Source organism: Canis aureus, chromosome 8 (assembly GCF_053574225.1).
Source record: "Canis aureus isolate CA01 chromosome 8, VMU_Caureus_v.1.0, whole genome shotgun sequence".
NCBI classification, from domain to species: domain Eukaryota; kingdom Metazoa; phylum Chordata; class Mammalia; order Carnivora; family Canidae; genus Canis; species Canis aureus.
Genome location: NC_135618.1, coordinates 65,731,731 through 65,745,294, shown reverse-complemented (window position 1 = coordinate 65,745,294; position 13,564 = coordinate 65,731,731). Strand labels below are relative to the sequence as shown.

Here is a 13,564-nt window from a genome sequence, read left to right as displayed (position 1 = left end):
CAACCATCTTGATTTTTGTTCAGCTTTGTGCTTTAAGCGGTTTCGGTGTGGCAGAGCGGCAATGAGTGAGGCCTTCTTCTTTTCCCCCTGCATTCCTTTGTGTTCCCACGCCTGCAGCCACCAGGGATATGCAGGGAGTGTTCACTCATAAGTGAGGTTAGCCCCCAGGACCCCGTTGGCCATTCCTTTTTGAAAAGTTCTGAGTGTGTATTGATCCTCATGAAAAATCCTCACAATCACTTCAGATAAAGTCACTGCAGAGTCATTACTTCTGTCTTCCAGTCTCAGGCTCACCATTTGCCAGCAGTCCCCCTGACTTTTCTTCGTCCTGCTCTTGCGTTCCTCTCAGTGTTTCCTGAAGGTCTTTTTCTTCTTGTATAAGCCATGTCTTGTGAGTCTGTATTTGGTTCCCTTTTTTTGGTATAATCCAAGGAATCCTAGATCATGCCAAAGCCTGTTGTCTTGCCACCACCAGAATTTCCTATTCCAAATAAAAAGCTGACGCGTGCTGTGGTCTTGTACGCTGTGGCTAGTTGTTCCCAAATTACTGTGGCCTTCCTGGGACGAAGAACATCAGTGATCATTTGTGTCTCCTGAAGTTGTCTCTCGGTTGTGAACTTCCTGGATGGTATAGTTCGTGGGTCATTCATGATGACCTCTGAGCTTCAAACAACTAATAGAGGAAAGGAGCCTGTTTTCCGTTCTTTAGTTTTCTTCAGGTCCCTTAAAAAGGTTGCTGTTTCTTATCTTTTGTGAAATGCTTTAAAAAGTTCCTGCATATTCTTAATTTCTTCTGACATCAGCGTAAAGGATATTTTCTCATACCTGGATTACAGTGAATCCTAGTTGAAAATTGCAAAGGCTGTTCATCTGAAATATCCACTTGATTTAACACTGGGCTGACAGGATGAGCCTGTCTTTCTTCTGTGTCTTCTGAAATAGAATTTGTATTCTCTTCTCAGGTCCCAACCAATATGATGCGATGTTGCCCATCAAAATTCATGTCCTGTTTCCCCAGACTCTTGTTAAATCCCATTTTGTCTAGATTTCAAGACTATCATAGTCCCTCCACAGGCACTTTTCTTACTCAAATTGATTTCTTTCCTTCTTTTTTTGTACTTATAAAGAGATAACAATATATACTTGAAATTAATATAACACTGTATGTTAATTATATTTGAATTTGAAAAATAAATTTAAAAAATTTAAAAACCTACCCCAAAAGAAATATCAAGGCTCAGAAAAACACAGATGCATAACAAAATTTACCATTTTAACATTTTTAAGCATACAGTTCAAAGATAATTAACTATATTCACATTATTGTGCAATAGAACCTCTAGAACTTTACCCTTAAAAGTTCACCTCTAAAAAAAAAAAGTTCACCTCTTATTTAAGCTTTCCTTAATTACTCATTCACCACATTTGTCTCTTCCTTCTCTTGATCCGCATTTCACAGTTACCACAAAAGTTAGATATGATTGTGTATTTGTTACTTGAGCCTTTCTCTACCTGAATTAAAGTCTCCCAAAGAGTAAGGATCTTTTCACTCTGCTTTGATATGTGACATATTGAAGGCATTCTGTAGATTTTTCACAGACTGAAAACCTAGGGATGAAAGCCCTTTATTACTGATCGGTTGAGACATAATTTATCCTCAACTGGGGATTTGATAAAATGGGGATGGTGGGGATGCCTGGGTGGCTCAGCAGTTGAGTGTCTGCCTTCAGCTCTGGGCGTGATCCAGACTATCCAGGGTCTGGGGATCTGGGGATCGAATCATGCATTGGGCTCCCTGCAGGGAGCCTGCTTCTCCCTCTGCCTATGTCTCTGCCTCTCTCTCTGTCCCTCATGAATAAATAAATAAAATCTTAAAAAAAACCCAAAAAAACAGGGTTAAGGTGGTACCTGAAAGCACCCCATTTGATCAGTTAGGAAGTACTTTAGCTTCTAATCACAGAGTCCAGGAAAACTAGGAAATGTAGCCATACCCTTCTCAGATACCGGGTTTAGTTAGGAAAGGGGAACATGGCTGCCTGGGTTGTTCAGATGGAGCTTTCATATAGAGTACTTACTTTCAAGTATGTGTTACATGCAATTTTGTAATCATGCTATTTTAAAAATTAATGGAAGTTAAATGGGTAAGAAGTGATTTGATAAATCTTTTAAAGCTTCCCCTGAACTATAAACAGATGTTAAGTATAGCTACTGCTGGAAGCCATATTGGTGAATAAGAGCATGAGTACAGGCTGGTGGTTGGAAATAAATGGGCATAGCCTGGCTTCCTGTAGCAGAAGGTATTTTGGAAGATTGGTGAAATGATAGTTTGAATATATTTGTGAGTCCAGGTAATGAAAAATCTTACTGGTAAATGATAACTTCTGTTTTTTTGTTGTTGTTCTTTTTGTTTTTGTTTTTGTTTTTTTGTTTTCCTGTTGGTATTAGGAACTTTGGGGCCCAGGAGTAGTGTAAATTTTTGAGCACAGAACAGTTGGTGTTGCACTGATTGTGGATGAAGACAGCTAACAGTAGCTCTGAGGCTCCAAAAATTTGTGAGAGACATAGAAATAAAAGTTAATCCTGTAGGGGCAGCTTTAGAAATCTGTGATTTAAGGTTTTACACTAAACAAAATCTGCACCTATGGGAACTCTTGCTGGTTTTCAGGACTCAGTGTTGTGATGTGACTGATATGAAATTTAAGTCAGCAAATTGAAAGAAAATCGATGGTGTTTGTTTTGTATCATATACTGTTCTGAGAGATTTACATGCACTCAGTTGGTCCTTTCCCAGTGCTGTATTTTGGGCACATTTCAGCTGTGTGAAGCTGCAGCACAGTTAAATAACTTGCTCAAGACCCAGCCAGTAGTACATTGGAGATGGATCTGAATCGAGGTAGCCTCATCTCTGCTCTTTTAGCCACCTACTCTGTTGTGCAAACAGGTGCAGTTAGGGTTGAGTCAGCCATGGGAACACTTCTGAAAGCTGATGTTAGTGGCTTGGTCTCTTGTCATCTGGTCCCATCTTACATTTCCTTTGGATATTTATATGCCTAGATATCTGCTTCCAGGTAAATGTGAACAAGGACTGGGGAGTTGGAGCCCTGGTTGTAGGATTATCTCTAAAGATGAGGAGATAGGAATTTGTAAAATGTTTATTTGGATTTATGTGCAGAATAGAAAGACAGATTTTGAAGGGTGTGGGCCAGTGAGGATGTCATCATAGTAATCTTAGTATGAAGTAGTACTTCACAGTTTAATATAATTGCTATCTCTTACTGCCAGTGTAATCCATACTTGGATGTTTTCTTTGAACATTCATGCATCAATTGCTCTTGCTCTCTCGCTGAACTGACGTAGTCAAGAGACCTCCCATTTCTGCCTTAATCTGTGCTCTTACAGTGATGTTGCCCTCTGCTCACCAGTTCTTGGGTTTATTTCACCTTTTCTACCAGTTTTGAACATGTTTGTGAAGTAACAAAGGTACTTGTGTTCAGTGTGAGTTTACTATCCCTTTTTTTCTCTAGTGCTGAGTCCTGTCCCCCGTCATCCATTCCCTGTGCCTACCCCACCCCACTCCCATGTGTGTGGGGGGGTCTGTCTTATGTGACAAATCAAGGGGAAAGGGGGTCTGTATACTTGTGATGATTTTTATTTGTGGAGATTGGCTGTAAAGCCAGAGTCAGCTCCACAGTAGGGCACTTGAGTAACACTCCCATTTGATACCTGTGTGTTCAGATTCTCAAGATTTGTTTAATTTTATTCCTTTGTAGAAGTCTGGAAGGTTGATGACCTGATAGAGAGAATCCCAGGAAATGAAGAAGAACATTCAAGGCAAGCTATTTCTGTCAATGACAGAACCCTGATTGAAGAGAGAGAGAATGTATTTGATAAAACATATAATGTGGAAACAAGCCTTGTTCCTTCAAGCATAATATCTCATACTTGTGTCTCATGTGGAAAGAATTTAGAATCTACTTCAGAATTAATTATTAGTGATGGAAGCTATGCAAGAAAGAAACCTGATGAGTGTAGTGAATGCGGGAAGATGTACCATGGAGGGAAACCCTATGAATGTAATCAAAATGGGGAAAGCTATTCTCAAAATGAAGAAAGTATTCTTCAGAAAATTAATATTTTGGAGAAACCCTTTGAATATAATGAATGCATGGAAGCCTTAGACAATGAAGCTGTTTTCCTTGCTCATAAGAGAGCTTATATAGGGGAAAAGCCCTATGAATGGAATGACTCTGGGTCAGACTTCATCCAGATGTCAAGTTTTAATGTATACCAGAGATCACAGATGGAATTGAAGCCCTTTGAATGCAGCGAATGTGGAAAATCCTTCTGTAAAAAGTCAAAATTAATCATACATCAAAGGGCCCATACAGGGGAGAAACCTTATGAATGTAATGTTTGTGGGAAATCCTTCAGTCAAAAGGGGACTCTCACTGTCCATCGGAGATCACACTTAGAGGAGAAGCCCTATAAATGTAACGAATGTGGGAAAACCTTCTGTCAGAAGTTACATCTCACCCAACACTTGAGAACTCATTCAGGTGAGAAGCCCTACGAATGTAATGAATGTGGGAAAACCTTCTGCCAGAAGACCCATCTCACCCTACACCAGAGGAATCATTCAGGAGAAAGACCCTATCCTTGTAACGAATGTGGGAAATCCTTTTCCCGCAAGTCTGCCCTCAGTGACCATCAAAGAACGCATACAGGAGAGAAACTTTACAAATGTAATGAATGTGGGAAATCCTACTACCGAAAATCTACCCTCATTACACATCAGAGGACACACACAGGAGAGAAACCCTATCAGTGCAGTGAATGTGGGAAGTTCTTCTCTCGAGTGTCATACCTCACTATACATTACAGAAGTCACTTAGAAGAGAAACCCTATGAATGTAACGAGTGTGGGAAAACCTTCAATTTAAATTCAGCCTTCATTAGACATCGGAAGGTACACACAGATGAGAAACCCCACGAATGTAGTGAATGCGGGAAACTCTCTCAGTTCTCATATCTCACTGACCATCCTACAGCTCCTTTGGGAGACAAACCCTATGAATGTAATGAGTGTGGGAAAATCTTCCTTGACAGTTCAACCTTCAATGGGCACCAGTCGCTTCCAAAAGGGGAGAAATCCTATGAATGTAACATCTGTGGAAAATTATTTTCTGAGTTGTCTTACTACACAATACATTACAGGAGTCATTCTGAAGAGAAACCCTATGGGTGCAGTGAATGTGGGAAAACCTTCTCCCATAATTCATCCCTCTTCAGACATCAAAGAGTGCACACAGGCGAGAAGCCCTATGAGTGTTATGAATGTGGGAAGTTCTTCTCTCAGAAGTCCTATCTTACCATCCACCACCGAATCCATTCGGGAGAGAAGCCCTATGAATGTAGTAAATGTGGGAAAGTCTTCTCTCGGATGTCAAACCTCACTGTACACTATAGAAGCCATTCAGGAGAGAAGCCCTATGAATGTAATGAATGTGGAAAAGTCTTTTCTCAGAAGTCATACCTCACTGTACACTATAGGACTCATTCAGGAGAGAAACCCTATGAATGTAATGAGTGTGGGAAAAAATTCCACCACAGGTCAGCCTTCAATAGCCATCAGAGAATTCACAGGAGAGGTAATGTGAATGTACTGGATGTAGAGAATCTCCTGTGAAGCCAAAACCCTCTGAGTATGACGAAATCTAATAGGGAGTTGGATGTCATTGAGAGTTCGTGTTTCTGAATGGGGAAAACCATTTAGGCATTAGATTCATCACCACCTGATTTCTCACAGAAAGGAATCCCTAGGAATGCAAGAAGAAGCAAAGCCTTCAGCAAGGTCCTACAACCCATTGGGCACAAGATAATTTATACAGGAGTGAAACTTGATGAATATTTAATATTTATTTTGGAATTCAAATTGTATTTACATATCAGGGAATCATACCAAGGCAAGATCTGTCAGAGTGATGAATGTGGGAAAACATATTGTCTTGGAAATTGTTATACTAAAAGCCATATTTCTGATGTAAATTCCAGTGTTTATAGGAAAACTATCAGAAGCTCTCAGCTCTGAATAAACAATTGTATAAAATGAAGTTTTGGAATCATCAGGAGTTTAAAATGAGGACAGTAGCATTAAACACATATATGGCAGTTTCTATCATGTTTTAAAAATATGGTCTAACAGCAATTCTATGCAAATTTGGGGTTGAATTTTTGGGAAAAGGCAGTATTCTAATTTGAGTCTTAAGGTGGCAAAGTGTACTAATACAGGCTATATGTTTTTGGTGAGACATTTGCTAGATACTGGATAATTAAATACATGATTTTCTATTGGGAGGCATTGACAAATGAGTTTCTAGTGAATGCCCCATCAATAAAACCTAAGCTGTGGGTTTTATAGTGATTTCAACTACATTTGAGCAAAAAAGATTTTTAAAACACTATTTTCATAAACTATGCATAGATGACTTGGAGTTAAGTCTGGGTCAGTAGAAGGCAGCATCCACATTGTTATCTGTAGAATACACACAACTCTCATGCCACTCCACTTGTCTAATCAATAGGTTTAAGTGCACAGTATGCCAATACAATGTCTTTCAGAAACGTCATCTCTCCTTTTATTTGACATGAATATTATGTCATTTTTGTGTGCACTGTCCCTCATTCCCAGTATTTTGGAACAAATACAAGTTTCTAGCAGTGTCCTTAACTCAGTGTCCTTTCTCCCCTTATTCCTCTCTGGAAGAGTTTGTCCACCATTTCCTCACATGACAGATTCATCTGAACCAATCATGATAATTCCACTCCAGTTGCCAGTAATTGTTTATATGGTCACATGACTTAGTTCTGGGCCAAGGAATGTAAGGGTCATTTAAAAATCAAAAATTAATCACTGGACTACATCACATGGAAGCAAGTAATCTAAGATGCAAAGAAGTCACGTGGTAAGGTTAACATCCATTTGTGTTCCTCATAAGCTATGAATTTGAAAAGAACTTCTCTACCTGGATGAAAAGTATTTAAAACTACAAGCACCAGCATATCTAATACTAAAATATTGAAAGTTTTCTCCAGGTTGCAAAAATGAAAAAAAGATTAAAAAGGGTATCTCCTGTCACTAATTATATTCAGTATTCTGCAAAAGGACCTAGCCAGGAGAATAAGGGAAGAAAAATAGTTAAACAGTAAGGATTAGAAAGAAGGAAAACTTTTATTTTCATTTGACATGATTTTGTACATTGAAAGTTCTGAGGAATGCACAGATAGTTAGAATTAATAAATTTAGCAAGGTCCCTACATACAAGCTTATTATGCAAAAATAGCTTTTTAGTATACCAGCAGTGAACATAAAAAAAATGAACATCTTAAAAGCAATGCCACTTACAGTAGCATCAAAATCCTCAAGTGCCTCGAGGGAAAATGACCTAACACCATATTTTTAAGAATAGTGTCCAGAAAAATAATTCGCAGAACTCAGAGATATATCTAGTTCCTGACCTCCAGCACGGTCTTAAAAAGATACCAATTTTCCCCAAAATTAATTCACATGTTCAGAGCAATCTTAAAAGTCTTAGTAAGTTAATCAAAAGTAAGCTAACTCTAAAATTCAAATGAAAATTCAGAAGACCAGTAATAGTCCAGGCTATTGTCTGGAATAGGTGGAGTGAAAACTTACATTGTCAGATATCAAGGAAGGCCTGTCCTAAAGCTGCAGAAGTTATAATTGTGTGGTATTGGTACAGAGATAAATTGACTATTGGGACAGAATAAAGATTCCAGAAACACCCATATATAATACAGTCACTTGTTTTTTGATGAAGATGATAATGCAGTGTAATGGAAAAGGTACTGTTTAATAGAAAAAATGGATTGAGATGGATTACAGATCTGAATATGGCATGTAAAATAAAGCTTTCAGAAGAAAACTTAGGCTGTATGTAACCTTATAGTAAGGAAATTTTTCTTAAGACCCCCTCCCATCACTAAACTATAAAATAAAACCAGTTAGTTTGGATATATTAATTTTTTGGAACTTATGTTTGTCAAAAGGACCCCATTAAGAAAGCAAATAGGCAAGAAACGGGGAGAAGGTACTTGCAACTCATGTATCTGACAGCAGACTTGAGTGTAGAGGAGGAGTTGGTGATCATTTTTGGAAGGGGCCAGATAGTAAGTACTTGGGACTTGTGAGCTAGGTAGTCTCTGTGAACATGTCTGTGTTTCAATAAAACTTTATTCACAAACACAGGCAACAGTCTGGATTTGGCCCGAAGGCCACAGTTTCCAGCCCTGGATCTAAAAATTGAAAAAGAACAGTTACAAATCAACAAGAAAAAAATAGAAAATGGGCAAAAGATTGGGACATCCACTTAACAAAAGGGAATATCTAGATAGCCAGTAAACACAAAAAGGTATGTTATTTTTGTTAGTAATCAGGGAAATGCAAATTTAAAACACTATGTGGTACTACCACCCGCCCACTGATACGGTTAAAATGAAAATCATGAAAAAGAAGTTTTGGCAAGGATGTAAGCAGCAGGAAGCCTACCCTACTGGAGGTATTGCCAGCTAGTTTGACCATTTTGGAAAGCTGGCACTTTGAACGTGCATATACCCTTTTAACACAAACCTAGCAGATAGGTGCACTTATATCAACCAAGGGACATGCTAGAATATTCATGGCCTAAAACTGCACAGACCAGAATTCTCTGAAGGCATGCATGCTGTAGAATGAATGAACCTAAGTGGTATGTTTCATTGCAGAAGACTACATACAGTGTTGAGAACAAGTGAACCGTAAGTATTTGCAGTGATAGCTCAGTTTCACAGAGATGAATGACGGAAGCCAGACACAGAAGCATCCACACTGCATGACTCTGTAACATATAAGAAGAGAAAAACTTGTCTTTACAGTTAGAAATCAGGATAGCAGTCAGCTGTGGAGAAGACTGAAAGAGGGTATTTATCTGGTGCTGGTAATACTGTTCCTAAATCTGGGTGCTGAGTATCTGAGTGTTCTGTACACTTAAGATATGTCTTTTTCTGCATGTATATTTTAAAATCCTGCATCATTTTGTGCAGGAAATATTCTTTAGAGTAGTTTTAATGGCAACTACAGAGATTTCCTTCACTGTGACCTTAAAGCTTAATATAAAGTATATTTTAAGTAAAATATTTGAAAAGGTGACAGGGCCATTACATATTTTGTCATCGTATCCTTTTGCATATATAAATGGGTCTGAACTGCCTCTTCCAATAAAGAACTAATGTGTGTAAACATTTTATATTCTCAAATGATTTTTCACATTCTGAATTTGGGATGCGCCTTCTGCATTACCGTCATAGAGAGGACTTGCTTGGAGGTAAATGCAGTAATAATGAGGACTTTGAATCGATGGGAAGTAGTACTTCTGTTTCCTTTTGGCAAATGTGAGATACTCCAATAACAGCACAGGGGTTTGTGAAAGAATCAGCCCAAGCTTTGTGTCATAAAGAGCGCGGGGTGGGGTAGGGTGGGAAGACTGCTGGCTGAGCTCAGGGGCACAGCAAGGGTGAAGGACCACGGGATGGAGTGGACTATGTGCACTTGATTTGATTTCCTCTTTCTCATACTAGGCAAAGCTTGAAGTTTAAACAGATTAATGACTTGCTAAAGGAGCAGATTGGGGCTTGATGGTATGCTCCCCCACACCAGCTGCCTGTTTGTTCTCTCCATCTGCTAGGCTTAACCACTAGGCATGTTAAGGGGAGTCAGGCACAGCCATGGCTCCCCTTCCATACCAGCCTGAGCCTGCCTCTTTCATCATGGGGTTGCCTCCTCCATCCCCATATTTACTACTGCTCAACTTGGCATCAGTAAACTTTTCAGATTTTTCCCCCTGAAGTCTCTTAAATACGCCAGATGTTAACGCTAGACCTCTTATACTCGAGGGTGAAAGGACCCGCTGCTCTTCACTGCATCCTAAATAATGCCCAGTTCTGTGGTCCATCCAACTAAGTCCTTTAAAGAGAGGGAATGCATGACCCATCGCACAACAGCGTTACAGTATTCCCCAAATTAAATTATTCAAAGGCTTTGAAGAAGTACAACAAATATGTAATCCCCTATCCCCTGCCCAGTCACCACTGAGGTAATCACGACAAAAAAAAAAAAAAAAAGTCGCCTTTCACGTTTAAGAAATCAGATTGCTGTAGTGCCTTTCAAATTGGGGAGCTAGTTGAATTGTTCACTTGTGAGCTGAGTATGGAGTGAAAATAATGCTGAGAAATCCTCCAAGGGAAGACAGGACAGTGGTCTCTCAATGGAAGAACATGTGGCCTCTGGACAGCAGAGAAACAGGTGCAAATATGGCATCTGCCCGGCACAGCTCCAGAACTGTATTCACACAACCGGCTGACTTGAACAGGAAAGCCAATGCTTAGCTCAGTACCACCAGACCAACCCTCAGCCTAGCAGGACCGAGGAGTAGATGGAACACACATGCAAGATTCAGCACCCTGATGCCATACCTCCCAAAACTAAGCTTTCCCAGCAACAGAAGAAATTTGGCTTATTTTAGTGGTTGGAAAGGAAGGAGAATCCTTTTGCAGCATGATTGGTCGGCTGGACAAGCAGGAAGTCCACACCAGCTTTGCCAGCTTTGGGGCACTGGGAAACAGTGTGAGTGGCTTTTCGAAACTGCGGGCAAGATTGCAAGAAAAGGGGCTCTGGCAAAATCTGAGACTTCGGCCACTAAAAAGGAACAGATTGAACACCTCCGCTGGATAAACATCCTCAAAGAAAGTGTATTGGTAATGTGAGGTAGGAATGGAAAAGAGGTGAAATGTTGAATATGAACAGAAGATTCAGTAGTTCAGGTGAGCCGGTGGTTGATAGCTGAGAGGTACTGCGTGGCAAGCAGTGTTTGCAGAGCACCTCAACCAAAATCGAGGAAATGTGCTGAGGAAGGGGTACAGATGGAGGTTTCCGCAAGATCACAGGAGTCCCCGAACTGGGTGCAGAGGGGGAACTACTTGAGGGGGGGGGTACTTAATTTCATATATCTGGCAAAAAAACAAAATGACCTTAAAAGAACAGCTGGTGCTCAAAACAGAAAAGATAAAAAAATCAAAGGATGTAAGGATACTGAAGATAAAATTTTGCAAGGCAATCACTCAGAATAATTTCTCATCTTCCGTTTTTGGCTGTTGTGAAGTTAATAGGAACCAGATTTGCCCTTCTGACTAAACTGAAAAATTGGACAAATTAAAGTCCCGGCATTGGGACAATGGGCACAGGACGGTGCCCCGCAGGGGCGCCCAGCGCGCTCCCTGGACATCTTCCGAGCCACAGGGCGAGGAAAGGCACCCCAAGCCGCTGGGTGGGCTTCGCAAGCGGAACACAGGAGAGCCCCCAAACCTGTGACTCCAGGGCCTCGCTCTACAGGGAGAGGTGTGGCTCTGGCCTGGGGCGTGGCCTGCTGTGATCGGGGCGTGGTCAGGGACAGAGGCTTGTCCCCACTCCAGGGGGTGTAGCTAAAGGATGTGGGTGTGGTTATACCTTGAGGGTGTGGCCATAGTAGGACGATTGGGTGGTGTGTAACAGCGAGTGGGGCGTGGCTGTCCTGGGGGCGTGATCTTTGGAGGTTGGGTGTAACAGTCAGTGGGGGCGTGTCCAGAAGCGGGGCGTGGCTCGGGGCGGGGCGTGGTCGGTAGTGGGGCGTGGCTGCGGTTGCAGACGGCGTCCGAAGCTTCAGGGGCCGCTCGGACGAGAACCGTCTGGATCTAATAGCACTTGGGGATCCGGCAGCCAGCGACCGGCTGTGGGCGGAAACGAGGGCGGCGGGAAGACAAGCAGGCCTGCGGGCAGGTGAGGACTGTTGGAGGCTCGGGCGTGAGGGCCGGGCCCCCGGGGCGGTGGGCCTGGCATCGGTAAGGGGGAGGGGACGTCCAGAAGGGGGTGAAGGGAGGATTGGGCGGAGTGGGAGGCGGTGCCTGGACAAAGGGCAGGGCCTCTGATCTCCCGTCCCTCGCCGCCTCTCCAGCCGCCCTGCCTGCCGGGCCATGTGGCACCCGCTGGTCCTGATGCTGCTGCTGTTCCCTGCCGTCTCCATCCCCAGCGCCACTGCCGCTCCCATCCCGGATGCCAGGAGCCAGGACAGCCTGCAGATCGTGCTCCAAGGTTGCAACTGCCTCTTGGGGTCTGGGGAGTGGAAGGAGAGAAGAAGGGCGGAGCAGACAGCAAGAGAAGTCAGAGGAACAGAAGAAGGGGGAGAGAGGTGGAGAGAGGGGGTCTGAGGGACAGAAATACGATCATGTAACAGGACAGACGAAGGGCAGGGATGAGGAAGCGGGACGGAATAGAGACAAGAGACCGAGATAAGCACCGGGGACAAAATGGAAGTGTGGTCCTGCTGGTTTGACCCCTAGGGTCAAAGGGTGGACAGGGAACGGGGTGGAGGGACAAAGAGCCCAGCCTGGAGGGGACTTGCTGTGAGACAGGGACAGCTTCCCCTCTGCCCCAGGGGCTTAGAGGCCTCCCCAGGAACTGCCACCACACAGAGTAGCAGTAGCACCAGAAAGCCCCTCCTAGAGCTCAACCTGTTCTCCTTCACCAGGTGCTCAAGCTGGAGGAAACAGAGCGCCCTGGGCATTCCCAAATCGAGTCCCTCACTCTGGCTGTCCTCCTGGGTTATGAGGTGGCTGCTGTGGTGGTGCAGCCCCAAAGCCCAGGAAGCTGGCCTGTAGTTCTGTGAGAAGCCTCCATGGCTACAGGCCATCTACAACAGGCTTCTTAAAGGGGGCCCACCTGGAAGGGAGACCTGGGTCCTCCCTCAGCTCAAACAGCCCACCCCCAAGACCTACTTCAGGCTAATCAGCAGCTGTCGGGGCTGGGGGTGGGCACCAGGGCACTGGCGGGGGACAGACATGTATCTTTACCAGCCCCCATCCTCAGCTCCATGTAGAAATAAAGTTTCTTACAGCCAGCTGTGCTATTTCTTTCACAGCCAGTCCCCATCACCTAGCCAACCAAAAATAATTTCTTCCATCTAATTTACAAGCTCCTGTGGCAGCAACATGGTGTGTGATGCTTACCAGAGAGTGTGGCTCACATTTAGTTCTCAAAAACATTTTGTTGACAAGAATAGATGTACACAGTTGAGTCCACTGCGTGCTGTCTGGATGGACCCCCTTCTCTGATGCTCCAGCCCCAAGCTCCAACTTCAATATTGCCTAAAGTGGTGATCACATTGGACTGTTTAAAAATATTAGAGTCCTATTGTCCTAATGATGAAATTGAAGATAACACATGTTGATGGGTCGGTGAAAAGAAATAGGTCATTCATCATGGGGGACCTCTACCTCTGTTCATAGGTGAAGAAGCACTATTTGTTAAATTAAGTTGTGAGGTTAAAGTGATGACATATTCCTCTTTGGTTCTGTGTTCTGGTGTCTGTGTGTCTGGGCCTATGGCAACATGGGCATGGGCAACTATATACTCCAGCCTGTGAGGGTAGGTCCCTGCTTGATCTAAGCCAGAGGAGCTGGCCCACAGTGGCAGCTACCT

At 42.8% G+C, this 13,564-nt stretch overlaps 1 protein-coding gene across 4 annotated transcripts in view; it reads left to right on the top strand.

The window, feature by feature from the left end:
* LOC144319508 (RB-associated KRAB zinc finger protein-like) overlaps positions 1-12,983 on the top strand; it is a 28,422-nt gene extending 15,439 nt beyond the window's left edge. For 3 of the 4 annotated variants that reach the window (XM_077907708.1, XM_077907709.1, XM_077907707.1), the window contains 3 exons: positions 3,771-3,831; positions 12,042-12,178; positions 12,615-12,983. In XM_077907708.1, coding sequence (XP_077763834.1) covers positions 3,771-3,831; positions 12,042-12,178; positions 12,615-12,694 — 278 coding nt within the window. In that variant the 3' untranslated portion in view covers positions 12,695-12,983. Of the gene's footprint in view, positions 1-3,770; positions 3,832-11,677; positions 11,867-12,041; positions 12,179-12,614 lie in introns of those variants that run through there. The other variant, XR_013385321.1, reaches the window with a different exon arrangement.
* Positions 12,984-13,564: the final 581 nt, after the last annotated feature.